The 24609-nt window shown below is 54.8% G+C and overlaps 1 protein-coding gene across 1 annotated transcript in view; it reads left to right on the plus strand.

Annotated features, from left to right (window-relative positions):
* Nucleotides 1–24609, plus strand: part of NTN1 (netrin 1) — an 87352-nt gene that overhangs the window by 55446 nt on the left and 7297 nt on the right. Inside the window, exons 3-5 of the mRNA XM_033077119.1 lie at nucleotides 7158–7307; nucleotides 9627–9680; nucleotides 22047–22121. Of these exons, the coding sequence (XP_032933010.1) occupies nucleotides 7158–7307; nucleotides 9627–9680; nucleotides 22047–22121 (279 nt within the window). The remainder of the gene's footprint in view (nucleotides 1–7157; nucleotides 7308–9626; nucleotides 9681–22046; nucleotides 22122–24609) is intronic.

Here is a 24609-nt window from a genome sequence, read left to right on the forward strand (position 1 = left end):
CACAGATGAAGGGCTGGAATTTGTGCCGCAGGAGCTCTCACTGGGATTTCTCCCTGCTCTTGGGGTGCTGGGGACTCTCCCCACTGTGGATGCTTTGGTGGCCTGTGAAGGCTGTGCACACCAAAAGGATCCTTTCCTGCAGAGCTTTTCCAGCTTCTTCCTCACCTTCCCCACTGCCTCCTTTCCTGAGGCTTGTGGCAACCTCATTATCCCTGAGCCTTCTGCTCCGCTGCCAGATTTGACTTTTATTATTAGTGGGAGAATGCACTTGTAGGAACCTTGTTTCCTCCAGAGCCAGGCTAAAAACCCATCAGGAAGAGAAAAACTTTGCCTCTCTTTTTTTTTTTTTCCTTCAATAACAGCATTCCCAACCCACTCTTCCTCATATAGCATATCCCATGAGAGCAGGGGGAGCTGGATTTTCTTTAGATCCATGAGGCCACTGAGCTGCTGCTCTTGGCCTAGCCAGAGCTGCCCCAGCAGGTCTGACATTTTTGATGGAAAAATCAAAAGGATCACATCCTCCATGATAAAACTCAAGTCTTCCCAGCAAAGTGGAGTGAAGGAAACCCCAATGCTTCATCTCAGCATTCCCGGCATCTTCTCCAGCCCTGCTGGAATCACGTGGGAAGTGGAGCCCTCCATGGAAGTTTTAAAAATTTTGGAACTAAGCAATTTTCCAGCATTTGGGAAAGTGCTGCCATAATTGTCTCATTGTGTGTGTCACTGATGCCTGCCCACAGTGCCCCTGCCCAAAAAGTGGATTTATTGCTGGGGTTCCAAGGCCCCTCTGGATTAGTGGCGACTCCAGCTCAGTGGAGGCTTTGTGGCCCTGTCTGTTCCTTGTTATGGAGAAGACAAAGCCAAGGTCTAATCTGTGAAATTTGGCCCAAACTGCAGGGCACCAAAGCCCTTGGCTCCCCCGAGTGCCAGTCCAGGAGGGGAAATGGGAGAGCCCTGAGAAGTGGCGTGGGAGGAGGGACAGCAGGAGACACCCAGAGATTGTTTGGCTCTGTTCAATAAAAGGAGGAATTCATGTTCTGCTGGCAAGAAACCTTTAAATCTCCAGGAGAATGTGCTGAGGGACATTGAGCACAAACATGATACTTTGGAGGGCTAAATCCAGCTGCCAGTGTGCAGACAGGCTGAGGAGCTCACAGCAGAGCAGTTAATGGTTAATACTGATTGTCATTACTGGTATTCAGAGTTAGCACAGGGACATTTTCCACCCCTGCTTCTGCTTTGCAAACCAGCTGGGGCCACACTGGGTGGGTGCACCCTAAATTCCAGCTTCTCTTCCTCAGAAGTCCGTGGGATTTGCAGGAGGTGCTGCCCGTGCTGGAGATGCTCTGGCAGTGCCTGTGGGCTCTCCCATCCCCACGGAATGGCCCCAGAGCCAGCACAAACCTCTCCTCAGTGCTCAGGTGCACAGGTTCAGCTCAGACTTCTGTGATCCATGGACAAATAACTGGGATAGGTACCCAAAGGAAGGAGCCCTCCTTATTTTGAATTGATTTCCCAAAGACAGGAGCCAAAGAAAAGCTGTGAAAACATCCTGTCCTCCTTGGGACCACTTCAAGGTCACCTCTGGGATGGATTTCGGCTACGAGGGACACTCCAGGAATTCTCACACCTTGAATTCCCAGGCAAGATGTGTTCAGAGAGAGCAGGATTTAAAATACCTGAGCAGGAAAAAAAAACAACTCTACAACAACAAAAAAAACTCAAGTAGTGATGCCAGAACCACCCCCCTCTAAACACTAAACCACAAGGTTAAGTGAGACATGTTTGCTGCATCAGGATGTGATTGAGGCAACAGGAGAATTTAAATTGAATTTGTTTTGACATTTTGACAACAAACCTGGGTTTGTTACATTTTTTTTTCCAGCAGAAGTTTTCTGGAGTCACTTTTTTTTTACTCCTGTTGAAATCTTTGGAGGAAAGAAGGGAAGCAACCGAAGGGAAGCAGTTTTTTGCCATAATTCTGGAAAAGCTTTTTAAAGCCTGCTTAAATCTAAATGTGCACCTAAGGCAGACTGGCTACCTGGAATTGAATTTATACTTAAAACTGAATATGATTTCTGGATTCAGGAGCCTTCATCAATGATTATTGCTAATTAAGGGGTTTTGTCCAGTTTAATGCATTGTTGGAGTCCTGCTCAGTCCAGGCTGGATCAAACCCTGTGGGATTTGTGATCCTGGCACATCCAGGGTGACAAGAGGAAATCTGGACACCCTGGCAAACCCAGCCTTTTTTTCTTTTCCAGGCAAAAGCATTTTTCATCACTCTGAAAACCTCCCAAGGAAGCAGCTTCCCTGAAAACAGGAAGATGCTAATTCTCAAAAAATGCAGATCTTTTCAGGCACCTTCTCCATAAAGGTCACACCTGAGGAGAGCTGAGCCTGGAGATTTATCCCTCTGTTTACCTTTCACCACACGTGTGTGGGGCAGGATTAGTGGCTAGGAATACCTCCGGCCCGAACACCGGGGGGGTGCGAAAATATTTGCATTTTTGTCTTGTTATTTGTCAGTCTTCAGTGGGGCAGAACCATCTCAGCAAGTTCAACCACCTGAACTGAAAAATGGTGCTTTTTTTTTTTAATCCCAAGTATGGCCCCAAGATGTTTCCAGGTGTTTTTTAGTCCCAAACCTGAGCTGAAGCACAGAAAGGCGTCGCTGGCTGGGCTGGAGTGGCGATGCTCTGCCTCAGCAGGTTTGTACAGAAAATAGGGGCTGATTTGGAAGCTTTAGACAGAGCTATAAAAGCCCACGGCAGCCAGTTCTGCAGAGCCTGGCCCCGGGGGAAATCTCCTGGCTGCAGGCGGTGAGGAGCTGCCTGGCAGTGCTTATATCCGTATATATATTAATCCCAGCTAATGTAACTACAGATGTTCTCATTCAGAGCCCTATCTAATCCTGTTGGGCCCTTGCCATGGTGTCTCGTAGCAGGAGTTCTACGAGTTAATTACGTGCGGTGCAAAGCAGCGTTTCCTTTTATCATTGAAAAGGTTGCCTTTTCAACGCCCTCAATGTCCCTTTGTTGCTGGGCTTTAAGGACCAGTGAAGAGGAGCACCTGTCTGACCTTGCCGGCGCTGTGCATTGCTTGGCAGCCCTCCACCGTCTCTTGGCAAGGCGTTCCCAATCTTTTCCGTGGGTGCTCTCCGTGCCTTTCACTCCAGCTCCCAGCTGAGGACGAGCTATTGATTTCTATAGCGCCCTGATATGAATTCAGAGTTTCTCTCTCCCCCTTTCACAGCACAGCCTCCCATCTTGTGGCTCTTCTGAGCTCTGCTGCAATCAGCCAGATGTTTCATTGACTCCCAGATCTTTTCCTGGAGTGGATACAGTTAATTGGGACCCTTCAGTGTGGATGAGCCATCCTGTTCCCTCCTTCCAATTATGCCTCCTTCTGCACTCCGGATTTTGGCTGCTCTCCCCTCATCCACTCGGCCACTTCGGGTCTGTCTTGCAAAGAGAGACGTGGTCTCCTCACAGCTGGAGCAGCCGAGCTCAAGGTGCTCACCTTGAGTGCTCTCAGCTCGCTGCTTTCCAGGCCATGATTATTTAATAGGGAAAATCAGTTTCTGGGAGCAGAGGCACCCCCACTGCTGCCCTCATTGCTCATTACAGCCTCCCCACGGATTGCTGCTGCTTGTTTTCTCCTCCACAGCCATGTTTTCAACCAAAAAATAACTCCATTTTTCACTAGGAATTCCTGATCATCTCTGCCACAGACACTCAGCATAAATTTTTCTTAAAGGTTTTCTGAAAAAACGAGATCCTGAGAGTTATTTCCCTTCCCCCAATGCTCTGTGGGCTGACAGAGTGCAGACATGCCTTTTTCTTGCTCCAACATCATCCTCGTTTGCTTCTCTCCCATCTCACCATACCCTCTATGGGGTGATCCTTTCAAGCAAGGCATGAGGAAAATTCACGTGTTATCCTCCTTATCATCTCCCGGGATATCCCAGACACTGTTCCGCCCTGCTCACAGAGGTGCCCTCAGCTCTGCTGCCTCGAGGGCTCTGCCCAGGGCAGTGCTGGATTTCTGCACCTTGGTGGGTGATGAAAAAATCCACAAATCCTTGCGCCCGGGGAAGTTCAGGAACGCAGAGGTGTTCTGTGAGCCCCAAGGTGCCCATCGGAAAGGCAGCGGCGATGCCAAAGGGGCGTTTGCACCAATCACCCCCCCGCTGGCATCCTGGAGCACACTTCCCTCAGTGTGGGGTTACAGCCCAAAGGAATTGGAGCTGGCTTGGAAAAATCAGCATCAAGCACCAGCAGCGCGGCCCTCCCTGGCTGGGGAAGAAGAGCCTGTAATTGCTGGCTGCAAGTGTTTGCACTGGCCGGGGAACTGTAAATTACCTTTAATTGCTCCTAATTGCTGGCGCTGGTTCAGTTTCTAGAGGACAGGGACAGCAAATCCACATCTGCAGGCATGGCGAGAGCACCTCCTGCCTCCCCCAGCCGGGAGCTGCTGATTCCCAGAGTTTTGGGAAGACAGACAAGGCAGAGCGGGCTCGGGCACAGGGGGACACTGGGGACAGGGGGCACAGATCCCGTCTCTGCACTCAGAGAGGGTTTTCCTCGAGGTGTGGCAGAGTGAGCTGGCAGAGATGGGCTAGGATCTCATCCCGATGCAGTCCTGCCCACAGGCCGGGGAGTCCCTGACCCTCTGCCACTCGTGTCCCCCGCCACCCTGGGCACATCTCACATGGGGACATCAGAGTCTTCACAGGAGCCGGGCCTGGGGACAGACGAGACAACCTCAGAGAGATTCGGCTGTCGAAACAACCCTGGCGGCTCCGGCCCAGCTCTGCCGAGCTCACGAGGGAAGGGAGCAGCAGCACCGCTGATTTATTTATGTGTTGTCCAAAGAGCGCTCTGTGCTCTCAGCCCGGCCTCCAAGAGCCTGAGTCTGGGGATCTTACTCATCACCAAGGCTTCTTCCCCCTCTTTTCCCTCTCTGGTCTGAGCGGTGCCACTGAATGAGGGCGATCTGCTCACACGGGGGATTCCTCACAGGATGGGCTCTGCGGCGATGCCTGAAGCAGCCCTGGAAGGGACGCCTGAAATACGAGGCTGTTCGTCCCCATCCTCCTGCCCTTTGCCTCTTCTTGGGTAACTCTTCCTTGATTTGCTTATTTTTGTATTAACTCCTGACTCTCTGCTCTTCTTTAACTCTTTTCTCTCCTATTCCTCCTTCAGGCCTTCGTTTTCTGCGTTTTTATTTCCTCTCCCCCAGCAATAGCTGAGCCATCCCTCGGGCTGCAGTGTGAAGGTTTTCCCACCTAAGCATTCCTCTGCTCATCACCAGCCACACTTTAATGCTAAAGCTTTTCCAATCTGAATTACCTCTAGAAAAGGAGATTGCTGCTGTGGGCAGGTTTGCAAACAGCCATTTCCCGGAGGGAGCTCAGGGCAGGGGGGAGAGTGACACTTTTAATCAAAAACCCCAAATCAGAAGTGTTATAAAAAGAGGAGAAAAGGAACAAAAACTTTGTTGGTTTGAGGGGTTTTTTCCTCCTCTCATGTGAAAAATCATCAGGTTTTGGCAAGGCTCTGTCTCTTCCACCCAGGAGTGGTGGCGCCAGGGCTGGTGGCATTTTGCTGGAGCTCTGGGATTTCCCCAGGGAGAAGTTGGACATCCCAGAGCAGGGATGCTCCAGGCACCATCTGAGTCCTGCTGGGCAAGGATCAGCCTGGGAGCTGCTGCCCAGTGAGGGTCAAGCTGGGAGCTGCTGGTGCAGGGAGCTGGATCATGCTGGGGCGACTTGGAGGGAGCCACCACCAAAACCAAACACCAAAACTTGGAAACGCAAAACCAATGTGGGATGTGGTCTGCTGTCCCCAGATGAGACAGATTTAGAGTCTTTGAGAGCCAGGGAGGTGCAGAACAAACCAAGCAGCACTGCGGGGTCCAGGAAAAGCCCTCTTGGGAATGATGTGCCTACTTTGGGGGGCTTGGGGAGTTTGAAGCCACTGGTGCCCATGGGGGCACTCACCCTGGCCCTGGCCCCCAGCGCAGCCCCTCCAGGGCCCAGGCAGTGGGACAGGTTTCCCCCAGCCCGTTTCTGGCAGGCAGCTCCCCTGAGGGGCAGGAGGAGAGTGGGATCAGTGCTCCTAAGGGAGGGATTTGGCTGGCTCCTTCCCGGGGATGCTGCAGAAGAAAAGGAAAGATTTCCTGCCTGCCTGCCTGTCCCTGCCACCGCTCAGCAGGGGCAGCCCACAGTCTGGCACGGCACTTGCAGCTCTTAGAAATCAGGGCTGTTAACAAATGTGCGAGGCCGTAATCCTTTTGGAGCAGCGATGATAACAAGCTTTTTTCTTTTTTCTTTTCTTCTTTTTTCCTTTTTAAATTTTTTTCCCCTAACAGCTGCACCGGTAAAGTCTCACTGTGGGAAATGAGATGGTGAATGTTTCCAAGTGCAGTATTTACATCCCCTGCCAAACCTTTCACATCTGCCCAGCTCTGCCATCAAGGCTGTATCCATCTGGCCGGGAATAGCAGCTCCTCCAGCCCGCCTGCATCCCACAAGGGCATTTCCTTCCTGTGCCACCAGTGCCAGCTGCCAGGGATGCTGCTCAGCGGGAAGGGCTCGAGAGAGAGCTCTGAAAGGACTGGGTTGATTTTTCTTGGAGAGCACGTGGAATGAATTCCCAAGCTCTCTGCAAGCGATTGCTTCCTGCCTGAGCTCGGCATGCTGAGGGGTGCTTGAACCCTGCTGGGTTTGTACCTCTGTACCAGCCCTGCCACTGCTCCCCAGAGCCCGGGGAGTTTGGAGCTGCTTGATGGGGGCAGTGGGTGCTGCTCCCCTGCCTTTAAATCCTGCAAACCCTGTTTCCAGCGCTCCTGGGGTGAGGAGCTGTGACCGTGAGATTCACGCCCATGCTGCCCCCAGGATCCATCATCCCGGCTGTACTTCTGTCTACTCAGCGGGGCTGTGACAGGGCCAGCCCCCTCCAGCGCTGTCCCCTCTGCGCCCAAGCTGTCCCCCAGCCCCTGTGCGAGATGCCAGCTCTGTTTCAGGTCATTCCGGGTCTTTGCCGGAGGTGCAGAGCCAGCGGCAGAGAAGGTGGAGCCGTGCCGGGGGAGCTGCCCCGCCACACCGCCACCCGTGCCCTGCCCTGACCCTGCTGTCTGTGTCCCCGCAGAGTGCGACTGTCACCCCGTGGGTGCCGCCGGCCAGACCTGCAACCAGACCACGGGCCAGTGTCCCTGCAAGGACGGTGTCACCGGCATCACCTGCAACCGCTGCGCCAAGGGCTACCAGCAGAGCCGCTCCCCCATCGCCCCCTGCATAAGTAGGTGGATCTTCTTTCCGTGTCTGTGGAGCAGAGGTTTTAACCCTTAAAAACCTGCCGGAACCACTGCCCAGGCCGGGAGCTGCTGTACCCCACCAGCTGCCTGGGAACCCCTGCCCTCCACTCTGCCCAAACTTGGTCCAAAATCCAAAGCAGCTTCCAGCAGCTCATCTGCCTTGTGTGGGTTCTGTGAGTGCATCCACAGCCAGGTGTGCTGGGAATTCAATTTTGGTTCATGGAAAAGGGGTGCCTCAAGAGCACATTTATTTAGGGGTGCCACATCAAGGCTGGATGCTAAAGCAGATGACTACAAATGGGTTTTTCTCTCCAAAATCAGGCTGGGATGCACTTGCACAGAGCTCAGATCACAGGAGCTGCTCCCGTGATGGAGCTGCTGTCACAGCTGAGAATACCTGGATTGCTGAAGGGGCTCTTGCACTCACACAACTCTCCCAGAAACACGGGTGGTTTTACAGTCGGCTTCCTTGGGTATGCCTTTCAATTTGCCTTCCCAAGGCTGCTCTCACCCTCTGCTCTTGAAACAACAGCAGAAGCACCAAGTACAGCTCCCAAAATGCCTCCATTGCAGCCTCTGCTCTGCAAACACCTGGATCCCCTCAGCCCCTGTGAGCTCTCACTGCCTGGGAAATTGGGGTTTAGTCTTGTGCCCCTCTTTGCTGCCTGTGAGGTTTGCTGCTGTTGGACCATCCAGTGGCTCATGCACCCTGTGGGACATCTCCACCTGCCCTAATGAAACAAAGCACCAAAATTAGTGGGGATGGGAGGGGATGGGATGGGATGGGATGGAGGAACTGCTTCCCTAAGGGTGATTCCCTGTTGCTAAAAGGAGAAATAGACCCAATAAGAAAAGTGAAGGTTGAAAGAATCAAGTCTTTGTTGGGAACCCACAGTCTGCTCCCACCCTCTCAGCATGGCCATTGCCAAATCTGAGGCAGAGACCCTTTCTCCACCTTCTCCTGTTGAAGAAAACATACATTCCAGGGTGGTTTGGGGTCACTTGAGATTCATTTTCCTCCATGTCGCAATGGGACAGCAAGAGCCCAAAGCAGATGCTTGTTGTCCCCAAGACCTCCAGCCATGGCTCCAGTCTGCTTTGCAGCAAGTGTGCACAAAGGTTTATCATTAATCATTCCCCAGGGCCAGGGGAAATCAGAGAGTAAATTGTTCCTTGCATCAGCTCCCTCGGGATTCATGGCACTAAATAAAGACAGGCCCAGGATTTCAACATGGCCCATCCAGGGTTTGGGGCTGGGCACAGTCACTCTGATTTTCCACTGCTCATAATTCCCTGTTCCCAGAGATTTGTAGCCATGAAAAGAACACCTTGGCGAAGGAATGAGACCCCTGTGGGGTCTGTGCCAGGCCAGGGATGAGCACCCCCCAGACCTAGCACTGGGATGGCTGTGCTGGCTCTCAGTGCTGCCTGGCCATGCTATGTGCTTTGTGCTGTGCCTAACTGCAGGAAGGTGAGTGACCCCAAAAATCACCCAATGCTGATTGGGCTGCAGCCCTGTGTGCTGCTGTCACACACCCCAGCAAACCCTGCCTTAGTGGCTGTGCATTTTTCCAAGAACACAAGCAGAAAGAGGCAGATGCCCACTCGCAGCTCATGCCTAAATTCCACTTTCAAACTGGACTGGGGTGTTCCCCCTCCAGGATTCCCAGGAATGCATGGAAATGCCAGCACCATGCCCTAAATGCAGGAAAGACATCCAAGGGAAGCATCCTGCAAAGCTGGGACCAAACAGCTCCTCCATCCTCTCAACAAACACAGCCAGGCCTGGGAATAAATATCCAGAGCATGATGTGGTTTCAGCTCTGCAAAGTTGGCCTCAAATCAGAGCCAGGGACCAGAGAATTGGCACCAGATGTGTTTGTGTTTCTTTTAAATGTGGGAGGCACCCCTTGCATCCCAGAAGAGCAGCAGTGCTGTACCTGCTCACCAGGGGAGCACCAGCACTGCCTGATGTGGGTGACAGCAGCAGGAGGGGACACCCCAGGGGCAGGCAGTGACAGCAGCCCACAGGGGCTGGGCACAGTTCAGCACTCAGCCAAAAGCCAATTTTTTTGTTAAAATCCCCCTTTGCAACACCCTCGAGGGATGCCTGGTTCCGCAGTTCGCACTGTCCTGGTTTGGGGGCTCTTGCTGGGGGTCGTAGCTGGGAACCCTCCTTTCTGGCAGACATGGCTGGGAAGGGAACCTGCAGCGTGTGCAGGGACCAGGTTCTTTGGGGTTTGGAATAATTGCTGCTCCTTTTGTCTCCTCTCTGCTCCCGCGTGCCCCCGGCTGTGCTGCAGAGATCCCGGCTGCTCCGCCCACCACGGCCGCCAGCAGCGCGGAGGAGCCCGCAGGTACGTTCTCTTCTTTTGGAGTATGTGCTAAATGTCTCTCCAGCAATCATTTCCCTGCACGTAAGTTGCCCCAAAGGCTTAAATCCTGTTGTCTGTGCCAGGACAAGTGTTTTCCTTCTATGCCCAAATGTGTTGGAAGCATCTTGAGAGACTGGCATTCCTTGGAATGCAGGGAAGGTGCGGGAGGTTTTCCTGCTGAATCTGTGAGCACAGAGGGGTTACCCAGTGTTGGATCCAAGTGGAAGCAGGGCTGTCCTGCCGTGTCACCGAGGGACTCCTCTGTTCCCAGTTCCCTCGTGTCAGATGGCTCTGACCAGGGCATGCCAGCCAGAGCCAGAGGGTCCCAGGAAAGGCTGACTTGCCCTGTGCTGCTGCCTGGAGGTTCCCGGGGTATTTGAGCCCCAGCAGTGAAGGTCATGAGGTGTAAAAGCTGTTTAGTTTTGTTTTACTTTTTCACACATGGAGGAGTTTGTACTCGAAGTGACAGATGTCACCTTGGATTGATCCCAGAGCCAAGTCCTGTGGCAGGGATTGTCACCCAGGCTGTGTGCTCAGGAGCAGCCCCTGGGTGAGAAGCCCAGGGAGCAAAGGGACATCTTCAGTCCCCAGTGTCATGGGAAGGTTGATCCCAGGAGTTCTGTGGGGCTGATTTAAGGGACAGCTTTTACCCTGTAAAACGGGAGAGGGGCTGCTTAGGGATCTAAAGCCCAGCTGAGTTTGCATAGAGCCAATAACTGAGAACATCCCAGAAGGGTTAGAGCCCTTCCTTAGCTGAGGAGCCCTGGCTGGAGGCTGGGAGAGAGTTATCCATGCTCTGGGAGTGATGAGAAATGCCTGGACAGTGCCTTGTGCATCCCTGTGTCCCTGGAGTGCCAGATGTCCCCATTCCCTGCCCAGAGGGGTGACCAGGCACCAGGGCATCCCACCAGGAGCCTCCTGTGCCACCTCCCACTGAAAGCCCAGTGAAGGCTGAGCCAAGCTGAGCAATCCAACAGGCCCAGAATCCCTTCGTAATTCTTCTCACTGGGATTTTATTGGAGTTTTTAAGCACTGCTTTGTTCAAGGAGCTTGAACCCTCCATTTTTCATCCCTTTTCCTCAACAGGGAGCATCCAGCAGTGCTGTGTCCTGGCATCTCTTAGCTCCCCCCTCCACCCTGCTGAAATCCATGGGGTTTTTGACAAACCCCTAAATCAGTGTCTGTGAGTCAGAGCTCCCATGCTATGGGAGAAAAAGGGTTTGGAAACAAGATGGAAAAAGCAATTAGTGGGAGACTTTGAGTGGAGCCAGTTGTGGGAGAGGTGCTGCTCCATTTCCTGTGCTCATGGCCACGTGGGACAGAAAGTGGCCAAGAGCTGAGGGAGCATCACCCCAACCTGAACCATTGCAGGGGAGCACGGGCCAAAGCTGGCCTGGGGACGAGGGGTGGGACACTGTCAGCTCTGCTGTGGAGGGTCCTGTCTGGCTCTGCTTTGCTCTCAGGGGTCCCAATCAGTTTGGGAAAACAGGCCAAAACTGGATTGTTTAGATGAAATGCATCCATGCTCTCCCATGCTGGGGGATTGCAGGATGAGGAGAGGCTGCTCCTCATTTTTGCTGCCAGGAGGGGCTGCTCCTCATTTTTGCTGCCAGGCAAGAGGAGCTTTTCTGGTCCTTTTTTTGTCCCTCTCATACAGAGAGACCACAGTGAAAGGGCAAACAAAAATAGCAGTGGGTGGGTGAAGGTTTACAAACCTGCCAGTCAGTCCTTGTCTTATCTGAATCAAATCCAGACTTTCTGGGGAATGATTATCTGAGGTGGATGATTTCAGCCAGGGGGTTTAAATAAAACCAGGTGATTGGATTGATGCAGCTCCCCATGGTTTTCCCCTGGAAATCAACCTCTGCAGCTTCAAAACCAGATCTGGCCCTTCCAAATATCATTTTGGGCCCATTTGTTCTTGGCTGGTGAGGAAGAGGCTGGATGTAAATGTAGGAAAGGAAGAAGCCAGCTCTGAGTGATCCCTGGGCTCCCCAGGGTGCACAGATCCACAGCAGCTTTGGCTGCAAGTGGCTGCTTTCCCAGAGGGCAGAGGAGACCCAGTGCAGAGCTGGCTGCATGCTGTGGTATCCAAATTTTAGCCTGAATCCTCCCCCAAGAACCAGGAATGGAGTTCTGCCCTCCCTGATGAGCTGGAACTCCTGTTTCAGCATCATTTACAGGTAGCCAGAGTACTCCTGTCCTATAAAAGGATTGTTTTTCCTCTGTCTGAAAGTCAAGAGCTTTGATTTTTGCCTGTTCATGCTTGGATTGAGATGATGCAGAGCCACCCTCTGCTGCCAGGTAAATTGTGTCTCTGCTGGGACAATCCCAGGGTGAGCAGCAGGAACAGGCTCTGCCCTCAGCAGAAGGGCAAAAAACAGATTTCAGAGGTGGCCACAGGCTCACAGCACATGTCCATGGACAGTCAAGGAGGGAAAAGGGGTCCCCTGTGTGTGCAGCCCCCAGCACCTGCATCACCCCAGGGAAACCTCACTGGGCGCAGGGGGAGCATGAATTAAATCTCCTCTCCCACTGCAGGTCCAGGGGTTGGACAGCTGAGACACCTCATTCCCATCCTCCCAGCCCTCCTGTACCTGGGCATCCCATGGCAACCTGGCCTTTTTGGCTCAGCAGAGCCTGAGGACGACTGCCCCCACCTCATGGCCACATAAACACTGTGACCATCACTGCAGCAATAGCACCAAGGGAGAAGTTACAGTAGGAAAGGATTAAATGTGCCACAGCTCCTTTGGAAACAAGGAGTCACCCCCTGTGAGCCACCAGATGCCTCCACAGCATTTGTGAGGGTGCCAGGGTGGCTTGGAAATGAGTGTGGGGCAGGAGCACAGGAGCCAGCCCGAGCTTTCCTTGGGATGTGAAGCAGGGACCTGTCCCAGCCATCTCCCAGCACTGCTGTTCCCTGGACAGGAGCATGTGCATGGGGTCAGCAGTGCTGGAGCTGGAAACAGGACTCAGCCTCCTCCCCAAAGGGCTCCTGGCTGGGAGAGCTGCCAGGCTGGGGCACAAACGTCTCTTCTTGGTGAGGATGCTCCTAAATCCAGGAGGAATTTGCACTGGTAGGGAGAAAAGCCCGAGCCCTTGGCTGTGGGGAAGTGTCAGCCCTGGACAGAGCTGGGAGCATCCCAGAGCCTGGGAACAAAGCATTGCCCAGCTCCCTGTGCTGCAGGGAGGGGAAATCGTCATTTCATTCACCCTGGGCTAAATCTGGGCTCAGCCTGGGAGTCTCCAGCTTTGTACCCATCCAAAGCAGGAATTCATTCAGCCCTGCCTGGGCTTTCTCTGCCTTGTCCCAGCTGTAAGTGAGGTGATGGATTGACTGTGTGATTGATTGACTGATTGATCAGCAGCATCCAACTCCCTCTGAAAGGTTTCTCATGGTGATTCCCAGTGAATGGCTGAGAGCACAATAGGGGAGAAGGGGCTTCCAGTGAGGGAGCTCCTGGTCGCTTTAAAATAGCTCCAAACGACTAAAGGAAAAACCTAAAACAAACCCCCTCAAAACTGCTGAAATGCAGGAAAGCTTCATGCACAACAGCATCATGCTCTTATCGTCCCAGTGCAAGGCTTCCTGCAGCCCCACATGCAGGCATTCCTCCATCCCTGCATCCCTCCACTCCCAAAGCCCTGCATTCCTCCAACCTCCTATCCCTGCACCAATTCACTCCACCCCAAACCCCTCCATTCCTCCACCCCCTTATTCTTTCATTCCCACATCCCTTAATCTCCACAACCCTTTATCCTCACATCCCTCCATTCCTCCATCCCATATTCTTTCATCCCCATATCCCTCCATCCCTGTAACCCTTCATCCTCACATCCCACCACAACCAATCTTTGAGCTCCAGAGTCAGGACTGACAAACTCCCTCTCCCCACCCTGGGATATTTCCAGAGGCTGATTCCCCCTGAAGACACAAAGCTCTTGTCCCCAGCATCAGCTCCCTGTTTCTGCATCTCTCCGTGAACACAAAACTGTGATTTTCCCCCTAGGCTGGGAGCTGCTGTCAGGCAGGAATTTATGGGGTGCTGGCTCCCGAGGACAGATGTTTTCCTAGGAATGTATTTCATGGTGTTGGCGGTGGCTCGTGGCAGGGCAGCCCTGGATCTGTACCCCATGTCCCCAACGCGTCCTGGGGCTCAGGACCGGGGTAAATCCTGCGGGAAGGGATAGGAAAGGTGCAGCCAGCCCTGGCTGCGCCCGGGAGAGGGCTGAGGAGGGGGCAGAGGTGGTGCGGAAGAGCTGTAAAGCTCCGTGTTGGTGTGGAGTTTTCCAGTGAGGTGTTTTCCAGCTCATGTTTGTTTTCCAGTGCAGTGTTTCCAGTGGGTGTCTGGCACAGCTGGACTGTCCCCACTGTGCCACCAGCAGCCATCGCCTGCCTCCTGCTCCTTTTAGATCCGGGCAAATTGGGAGGCTGCTGCTGCTGACATGGGCACGCCTGTCCTGAAACACCAAAAATCCCTCGGGCCGTTCATCCCAATCCCCCAGCCGGAACCGGGGCAGCTCCGGAGGCGGGGAGCGAACTGAACTTGTCCCGAGCTGGGCTGGTGCCTGGGTGGGTCCCCTCTGACCTCCAGCTCCCACGGCTGGACCAAAGGCACCCGAACGTGCCCAGCCCCAGCTGCTGGGCCACAGCTGAGACTGGAGGGGCGAGCACGAGAGGCCTGCCAAGGACATTCCCGGGATGTGCCGGGGGCCCCTGGTCACATCCTGGAGGTGCTGCGGTCCTGCTGGAGCTGCTGGGGCCGGTGGCCCCGGGGCTGCGGAGGTGGGAAGGGGCTGCGAAGGTGGGAAGGGGCTGCGAGCTCCCGGGAATCCCTCGCTGCCGCTTTCCAGCCGCTCCAGGCGAGAGGCTTTAATCTAATTACATGCTTTATTTGCGCCAATTTGTTTTTCAATCAATCTTGCTCAGACAGAAGAAAGGAGGCTACTGTGGGCTCATTTGCACCTTCTTGTTCCAAGGGAGAGGTTAATGGTCGTTATCCGCTGGGATCTGCGCTCCCGGCTCTGCCTCGGCAGCGCTGCCTGCCCGGGAGCCACAGGAGCTTCTCCCGCAGCACAGGCAGCGAGTTCAGGCCTGGCACGGAGCAGCCGAGGGTGTTTGGGACAGGCAGTGAGCTCAGGCGGGCACGGAGCAGCCGGGGATGTTTGGGACAGGCAGTGAGCTCAGGCGGGCACGGAGCAGCCGGGGATGTTTGGGACACGCTGCTTGTGAGGAACTGCTGCAGGCAGGGCTCAGGATGCTCCGGCCAGGTGCTCCCAAGAAGCCGTGGCATCGTGCAGGAAGGGTTTTGTGTATCCATTGCCAGGGATTGCACTGGGGTCCCAGGGGAAGTTTTGGGTCTGCAAAGCACCAAAACAAACAAAGTGGAAATGACTCCTCCCACTTTTGCTGCCCTGCCGGGGAGTGGCACAGCTCAGTGCCATGGTGGCTGTGCCCAGCACAAGGCAGGGCTGGCCTCGGTGCTCCTCACACCTGGTGCCAAGGGCTCCTCAGCCTGCTTTGGAGAGCAGAAGATGCTCTGATGTTCAGCAGGTGGCTCTGCCTTGACAGCCTGGTCGCAGACCCATCTCAGCTGGTGGGACAAACCCCTGCCAGATCCTGGGCACTGCTCCTCCCAGCTGGGAGGTGACCAAGGACAGACCACAGGCACTTGGTTAAATACAACCCAGTGCCAGAGGCTTGCTGTGCACCAGGTCTCGGCACAGACCCTTTGGGGGTGGATCCAGGCCCCTGGAATCCCAGTCCACAGGCTGAGCCTGCTTCAGACCTGGGACCATCCTCTAGATAGCACAGCTGGATCAGCCAGCCACAGCTCACCCCAGGTCTGAGGCCTGTAAGGGACGTGCCTCCCTGTCCCAGCTCCTGGCCGTGCTGGAGGAATGGCCAAGGCCACCGTGCTGGGGACACCAGCTGTCCTGCAGCTGGCCAGAGATGAAGGGCACTAATTTGCACATGATAATTGCAAAGGGCATCTGGGTCACGGCCAGGTGAGAGGAGAAGAGCCAATTAGTGATAATAGACCCAGTTTAGTGATAAGAGACCCAGTCCAGTGATAAAGGCCCCCCATCTACTCAGTGGCCTGACAAGGGTGCAGCAAAGCACAGGACAAGCGATGCCGCTGCTGAAATGAATAACCTGGGAAGGAGTCTCTGCCTTAGCTTTGCTATTTTATTCAAGCTTCTTTACATTAAAGCTGCCAGGTCTGAGACAATGACTCCCAGTGGAGTCCTGCACAAATTAAATTACAGCAGTGATCCTTCACAGTCACTCTGTGCTCTGTGAGCCAGACGCTGCAGTCCCTGCGCTTATCTCACAGGGATGATCCCATCCATGCTCCCTGGGAAAGGAGAGGGCTCCTCCAGAGCATCCCCTCCCTCAGGACCTGTGGTCAGTACAGCCCCAGAGCCAGCAGCTTGAAGCAAGCAGAGCTGGAGCTCTCCAAATGACTCCAACAGTTGTTCCCAGGGACTGATGGATGAGATGGCAAAATAATTCTTGGGATGGAAGCAAGGGGCAGTTTCAGTGCTATGGGAAGTGAACCAGGAGTTCATGGTCAGCTGGGGAAATCTCCAGAGGTCTGAGAACCAAAGGCATCCCTGCCATGACTGCTCCAGGGCTATCCTCTCCTGTCCCAATGCTGGATTGCATTTTATCCTGTGTCCCTTGGGGAGTGTGGCTCCCAGCTGCCTTTGGGATGCTCTGGTGTAGCTCACAGAAAGATTTTCATGCCCAGTGGAACACACTGAGCCCCCAGCTCTGAGCTCACACTCAGCCCCAGAGCAGACACACGATGTTCCCAAGGGCAGCCCCCTATGCACCCCCCTTTTGCTCCATGAGCTTTTCCTCCAGGCCCCAGCCACAAGCTGGGGATGTGGGGTTGCTGCTGTAAGAGGGGCTAGAAATTTCCTTCCAGAGTCTGAACAGCCTGGAGGAGCTCTCAGTCCTGTGGGGATGGGGCAGCTCTGCAGAGCCATTGAGCAGCTGTACATGATGTCCTGTGCATCCCACAGGACTGCAGCAGTTCTTGGGAGCACCTGGAAGAGTTTTGTGTTTGTTGGATGGGCTTGGGGAGCCAGCCCAGGCTGGGGGTGGGAGCAGGGGGTTCTGGGCACAGACACAGTTGAGAGCTGGGATTCCCCAACTCCTGGTGAAGAGAGGGATCACTCAGGTCCAGCTTCAAAAAAATACACAAAAATGGATCTTCCTTCCCCTGGGCACTCGTGGGGGTTCTACAGCACTGAAACACAAGTCCCATCCCTCAGGTGCAGACAGACCCTCCCACTGCAGGGGCTGGTGGGAAGCCAGGAGCTGCAGCAATGTGCAGGTTTTGGGATGCCTGTGGAGAAGTCTAGCTGAGATTTGGCCAGAGCCAGTGGGGATCTGGAAGCTGCCATGACCCCCACAGTCACTGCTGCTCACCCCCATCCTGAGGGGCAGCTCATGCACAGAGGATTTCTGACCCAGTAACGCTGGGGAGGGAGAGAAAAGGGCAGGAATCTGAAATCTGGTCATCACCATCCTCTCCTTGCATTGCAGCAAATCAAACCAGCCCCACTGATCTGCCCTGACCCACTCTGGGGGTGTCTGGGACCCCAGGCAGACCCCACTCCTGTTTTCTCAGTCCTGCTCTCTCTGGTAAAGGAATCACAAATTTAGGATTGATATTTGGAGCTGCATCTTCATTTAGTGGTGCAGTCTGGTTGCACATCCCCACCAGTGACAACAGGAGATGGGGGCACCCAGACCCTGACCTGCAGAGCCCCAAGAGTACCACCCCCTGGGAGGGAGGGCAGGAAAATGCCCCTCAGCCCCAAGTTTTGGGGTCAGGCTGTCAGGGATGGGGCTCCCCTCCTAAGCCACACCACCTCCACTTTGGATCACAGCCCACAAAGGCATTTAGGGCTCTACCTGGGGGAAATCAATAGGAATTTAGCTGCATAAATTTGGATTAGAAATCTGAATCCCCTTGAGGATCTAAGCCTTATATCTGCATTTCCAGTTAGGTACCCAGGCCAAGAAATGTGGCTTTAATCGCTCTATCATGTCAGAATCAAGGGGCCTTTAATTTCCGTTCCCGACATGTGGCTTTTGCAGCAGCTCAAAGCTGATTTTGGAACTGCGAGAGCAGCAAGAGGCGCCTGGTGCAGGGTCTTCCCTGCAACAACACTCAGCACTCGCAGCCCTGCTGCCAGCACCTCCTTCCTGCCCAGCCCCGGGAGCATCGGCACTCGGGATCCATTAAATCATGGCATGAGCACTCAGCACCCCGCAGCTCTCAGCCCCATCACAGACGACCCCCTAAACCGAAGATGTTTAAGCAGGAAAAATCCAACTTTCTGGGAAAAAAAAAAAGAAAAAAAAGAAAAAAAAAAGAAATTAAGCAAAACAAAGAAGGTGTTTAGCTGTGAAAAGCCTCTGCCCAGCCAGAGAATTAGCTCTATCAAGGGGATGGGCTGAGCTGCAAAGCTGCTGAAGGCTGTGCTGACACGTTTTACTGAGCTGCGAGCGACACGAACCAGCCGCCCACCACCTGCTCCCTCTGCGAACAAGCGGCTCCAGCGGCTCTTCCCGATCCCGTCCCGCTCTTTATCCGGGAAACGCCGGGAGTTTGTGCTTGCCCCCAGCCGGGGCCGTAGGGAGGAGCAGGATGTCCCCGCGTCAGGATGCAGGGCTGACAGAAAAAACCACCAAGGGCTGATGTGCTTTGGGCTCGTGGCTCTGGAACAGGGATTTGCACTGGAATATTTGTGCAGCTGAGCAAACTCGGGGAGGAAAGGGCCAGGAGCGGGGGGCTTGGATATCACCGCGGGTTTGTAGCCAGGGGTGCTTCAGAAGGGTGGTTGGGTTGGACACGGGCTGAGGGGGGCTCAGGAGGGCCCGGGTCTGCAGCAGGACAGCAGCAGGGTGAGCAGGGGACACTTGTGCAGCACAGGGGGACAGGGAGCTGGGGCTGAGCCCGTCCTGGTGCCCCCTCATCACTCCTGCAGGACAGGAGCTGGATGCTGACCCCCACTGCCGCGGGTACCAAAGGGTCTCCTCCAGGCAGTTCTGCTCATTCTCAGCCTGGTTTGTGGCTGGGCTCTGGCAGCACCTCCCACGAGCAGGTTATCCTAGCCTGATGCTCTGCAGCCTCATGGGAAGGGGCGAGGAGGACCTGCAGGACAAGGAGTTGCTGGCACAGCCAGGCAGCACAAGTCTTGGGACTCCAGAGGTTTGTCCCATAAACATTTGGGGACAAATGTTGCAAGAGTCTCACATCATTTGTGTTTCCTGTGCACACCAGTGGGTCACTGAGCTCCACACCCACCCTCTCCTCCCCTTCCCACGGGCTGATCCTTCCTCCCATCCCTTCCCCAGCTCCACCATCCCTTTGCAGCAAGGAGCAGCAAAGCTTCCCCAGAGCCCAGACTGCTGAGGAGTCATTTGGTGAGGAGAGCAGGGTCTGTCCCTGCAGCATCCCCTCCAGGCACTGTCCTGAAGGCAGAGGGGCCTTGCAGCACCACCCCACACACACAGACTTCAGTGCTTGGCTCGCAGAAATCCCATCTGCCCTCCCAAAGAGGCTCCAGAGGGATCTCCAAGTCACCCAGGAGGCAGAGGAGCTCTCCACAAAAGAGACAAAGGGAATGAACCGGAGCAAATCCCCCAACCACGGAAGCCAGCACTGGAATCTGGTGATTCCCAGTGATTTACACCAGCTGGCTCTGGCCATGCCGGTTCAATTCAAACCAGCTGAGGCTTTGGCACAGCTTATGGGGCTGGAGAATGCAGAGAAGGACAGGGCAGGATTGTGCTTAGGCAAAGCAGGGTCAGCCGTGCCTGGATTGGGTGTCTTGAGCCCCAGGTTGTCACCCTGGGAGAAGTAGGGGCTGTGGGTGCTGTGGGCATGGGGTGCTGTCCTGCAGGGTGTGGGGGCAGCCAAGTGCTGTGCCACCACCCCACAGCCTCTCTGGCTGGCAAACAGCCCTGAGATGGATTCCCAGCGGGTCTGTAAGCTCAGGTAGAATGGAATTACAGTGGCAGTAGTGCAGGGATGGGAGCTCAGCTGCGCTCAGGGATGTTTCTGTGGGGAGAGGTTGCTGAGGTGATTTGGGGTTGCTTTTGAGAGGGTTCTGGACTGGAGTCTAGAGCAGTGATGTTTCTGATTGCTGTTTCTTGGACTGGATCCCAGCAGCAGCGGGGCTGCAGAAGGATCTGCTGCAGGTGTGCTCTGCCAGCGTGGCTGCCTTGTGAGCCTGAGCCATGAATGTGCAGGTGGGAGCTGTTGCCCACCCCTGCTGCTCAGGGCCAGCTGCTGGCCAGCGTGTCCTGGATTTGGCCAGGGCAGGAGGGATGTACAGCCAGAGCTTCCAGGCTTGTCCCTGCTCTGCTCTTCCCTGCCCACCTGTCCCTGTGTCACCTCTTGTTCTGCCCAGGGGCTGAGGTGTGACAGCAGCAGTGAACACCCACAGAGCTCCAGGATTTCTGTGCCAGGGAGAACCATCAGCAACTGTCACAGCCACACTGGTGTCATGAGGACATCAGCAGCCTGGGCTGAGCAGAGTGGTGCCAGAATGTCTGTCCCTTGGCACTCCCTGCTCCCCCAAAAAGCTCAGGAGAAGTTTCCCTGGGTGACTGCACAGATGTTCAGTCCCCTTAGAGACTTTTCCTTCAATGTTTATGGCTAGGAACATCTTCCCAGTGCATTGGATCAGGAATGGTTCTGATCCCTAAGCTCGGTGACACCAGGCAGCCACCTCCCACGGCATGGTGGCATCTTGCCACATGGGCATGGCTGGGGCTTTGCTAGTGAATCTCCATCCACTCAGCTGCAGTTCTGATGGAATATCCACTCCTTCCTCAGTGCATTTCAAGTTTTACTGATGCTCAGAAATGTTAGATGAGAAAAACAAATGGGAGGCATCCGTGGCTGGAAGTCCTCAGTCAGGGTTTGGAGGGGCCTTGGCTAGGTTGTAGCTGGGCACAGATCTCAGCTGGGGCTCTTGCAGGAGGAAGATCGCAGGTTTGAGGTTGGCCAGGCTGGAAGAGCAGGAAGCCTGGTTGTCCTGAGGGTCTCTCATGAGGAGTGGGAGCAGCAGGGAGCCATGGGGGCTGAGGTGGGGACTCTGCATGGCCACATTTAGGAGGGGCTGGGGCACATGTAGGTCTCAGGGGTTGGTACTGAGGGGGTTCCCCATGGTCCTGCCATATGTGTCACCCAGTGTGAGCTGGCCATGGGATGCCAGCAGCATTGCCACCTTCCCAGAAACTCCTCTGGGGCCCTGCTGGGGCCCTTCAGCAGATCCACACCTGTACTCCAGCAGTGGCTGGGGAAGGACAGTGCTGGGAGTGATGGAGGCCTCCAAGGGCTGTCACTGTACCGAGGCCTCCTGCTGCAGACAGATGTGTCCTTTCTCCCTGAATGAGGCATTCTGTGCTGCTGGGGGCCTCTCTGGCACCTCTGGGTGCTGAGGAGCTGTGGATGCAGGTCCATGAGCCCACCCCAGTCCTGGCAGCAGGCACAGGATGCCCCCTCTCCTCCTCTCCCAGCATGGCCGTGGTGCTGTGGGGACATTCCCATGGTGGCTGGAGGGCACTGCCCACCCACTGCAGGACCAGCAGCTCCCAGGGCAGGGCTCCGTGTCCCTGTGGGCTCCAGGGCTGTGCCCGTGGCCTGTGGCCCATGGCCAGCAGCAGTAGCAGTGCCAGAGGGCCGTGCCAGGCTCCCGCCAGCCGCCTGGGCCAGGCCAGCGTGTCCCAGCAGTGGGGGCCCATTAGAAATGAAATGTTCCTACTGGGGTATTTTATTTGCACACTTCAGTAGAGTGGACACCAAAGGCTTTGCTAATGCTTCATGGGCTGCTAATTTCCTCTCTGACCCGCATTGTGGCAGGGTGACCCCAGCCCGAATCTCTCGGCAATGAATGCCAAAGGCTGACACCGGCCCGGGTTAGGGGTGACAATGGGGCCTCTGTGGGCTCCGGGCAGGCTCCAGTTGGGAGCTGCAGAACAGGGGGAATTTGTGTGGCTCTCAAAAGCTCTGGGTGGCACAATAAGGGAGGCCCCCGGGGTCTCCCAGGAAGACAGAGGCGGCCGGGGAAGCCGGCCGGGGGAGGCGGAGGGAGGACAGGCTCCTTTGTGAGCAGCTTTCTTTAGAAAGGAAGGGTTTTCTCAATGCCCCCTGGGCCGACCCAATCGGGGCCTGGCAGATGGATATCACAGGCACGCTGCTTATTCATGGCAGGCTGCAGCTTTGAGCCGTCCCCCTTCCCCCAGCGCTTTCTTCGTTTTAAGACTAATTTGTTTTGTTAATGTTTTCTTGCCCTCCCCCTCTCTCCGTGCAGATTGCGACTCGTACTGCAAGGCCTCCAAGGGGAAGCTGAAGATCAACATGAAGAAGTACTGTAAGAAAGACTATGGTGAGTGTCCCCTCTGCAGGGATGAGCGCCGCCAAAGGGATGCGGGGCAGGAGCATCCCCGCGGGGGTGTCCCCAGGGCCACCCAGCCTGGGGTGTGTGCACTTTTGGGAATGGTTTTGGCCAGGTTTGGAGAGGCAGCCCTGGACAGCGATGCTTGGTGGAGCAGTGATGCCGCGTGTCCCTTGGGAAACTGGGATGAGCACACTGTGCACCCTGCTTTGGGACTGTTCTGCAGGAGACTCCTGTTTTCCAAGTGTTTTACAGTGGCTTCTAGGTTATAGCACCATGTCCCCTCTCCTCTCACTGTGCTGTTACGTGCCACGCCTTTTAAATATTTTAAAATATTTAAAATACTTTTTGCTGTGGAGATGAGCAGCAAGCAGTTCCCTGTCACCTGGATGCCGCACACACTGGGTTCTGTTGGAGGTGTGGGTGACACACTGGGTTCTATTGGAGGTGTGGGTGACACACTGGGTTCTGTTGGAGGTGTGGGTGACACACTGGGTTCTATTGGAGGTGTGGGTGACACACTGGGTTCTGTTGGAGGTGTGGGTGACACACTGGGTTCTATTGGAGGTTTGGGTGACACAATCAGTTCTGTTGGAGGTTTGGGTGACACACTGGGTTCTGTTGGAGGTTTGGGTGACACAATCAGTTCTGTTGGAGGTGTGGGTGACACACTGGGTTCTGTTGGAGGTTTGGGTGACACAATCAGTTCTGTTGGAGGTGTGGGTGACACACTGGGTTCTGTTGGAGGTTTGGGTGACACACTGGGTTCTGTTGGAGGTTTGGGTGACAGCTCACACTCAGTTCTGTTTAGGGCTGCCCTGTGGGTTCCAGCAGACCCTGCCGAGGTGTGGGTGACTCAGGAGGTGTCTCAGGCAGGAGGTCCCCCTGGAGCAATGAGTAGGGAAGAGTTGCAAAGAGCTTTTCTACTCTTTTCTCTCTCAGCATCACTTCTGCAGTTTCATGAGGGAGCCAGAGCCGCTTGCTGGGGCTGCCTCAGGTGTAGGGGACACTGTCCCAGAGCTGGCACAGGGGTGCTCCCACCCGACCCTCCTGGCCATGGAAGGGTCTCTCACAGCCCCACGGCCCCAAGCAGCCCCACAGCCACGACAGATTTGCTTTTTTGAGGACAAACCATGGCGGTGAGGCAGCGGGGTGAGCGATGCCGGGGCAGCCCAGGCTTTCAGCGGGGCCAGGGAGGGAAGAAAGAGTTGAAAAGGTGCAGGGAGGGATAATAAAGACTTTGGGACTGACACCCCAGCAGGAAGCCAATTAGGAGGCTCTTTTCCTCACCGTTCTGCTGGCATCGCTGAGCTGAATGTCCTAAAAGGCCCTAATTAGCTTGAACAGAGCTCCTTCTCCCGCGGCCTCAATCGGAGCTATCATCCACCCGTGCTCCTCAATGGGGCTTTTTAGCTCCCCGCTTCATTCAGCCTTTCAAAGGGGATATTTTCCCTTATTTATTTTTCGTATCTGTTTGTTTTTGTCGAGTTTGTGGTTTTTTTCTTTTTTCTTTTTTGTTTTAATTTGGACTTTTTCCCCGTGAGATGGGTTTGGGTGCAAATATTTGGAGTGAAACAGGAGGTGGGGAGGGCAAGCCGGGAGGTCACAGGAGGTGGGGAGAGGCAGAAAAGCTTTTTCTGGGTTTATTTTGGCTGTGTGGGGGAGCACAGGGCCACTCAGCTCCCAGAAAAGCTGGAGGGGTTTGCTGGGGTGGGGGCAGTTAAATCCCGGGGAAGCACAAGGGATTCCAGCTGACCCCACTGAGGGTGGGCATTCCCAAAAGGAGAGGGCATTATTTGAAGAGAGCAGGTGATGCTGATCCAGGTGAGGTGTGAACATCCTTTACTCCCTCAGGCACACGATTTTGAGGAATTTTCCTCTCTCTGTGGGGTGTGACTGTGGTGAAAGAAACCTGGAGCTTTTAAATCTCCATTTTGCCCCGATGCTGAGCTGCCTGTGCTGCAGCAGGGCCCGATTCTCCACGCATGATGCTGGAATATTTTTTACCAGCACTGTGGTCCCTCATGCTGGCCATGGATCCCCATCCCAGCACTGGGGAGGGAATAGGGCTGAGGAACAGAGTCCTCATCAGAAAGGTGAGATCATCTGCTCACTTTGCCCTTTCTTGGAAAAAAAAAAGTAAAAAAAATCCTTCCTTCAGCAGAGCCTTCTCTTAGTCACTCCCTTTGTCGAGAGGAGCTTGGCAGGGGCTGCTGGAAAAAAGCAAAATGTGTTTTCAAAAGGCAGCTTGAAAAGAGGGAGGGGGGAGAAAAAACCTGAATCCCTCACAAAACCCAAGGCAGGGGGGAAGCACCAACCCTGGCACTCACAGCCCCTTCCACTGCTTGGAAGGTGGAGAAATCCCATCGCTGGAGCTGAGCAATCCCTGCTGGAGCCACGTGCTGAGGGAGAGAGCCGGGGCAGTGAGGGGTCCCCCAGCACCAGGGCACACCCAGGGATTAGGGATCATAAATCTCCA

This window comes from Catharus ustulatus, chromosome 20 (assembly GCF_009819885.2).
Source record: "Catharus ustulatus isolate bCatUst1 chromosome 20, bCatUst1.pri.v2, whole genome shotgun sequence".
Lineage (NCBI taxonomy): Eukaryota > Metazoa > Chordata > Aves > Passeriformes > Turdidae > Catharus > Catharus ustulatus.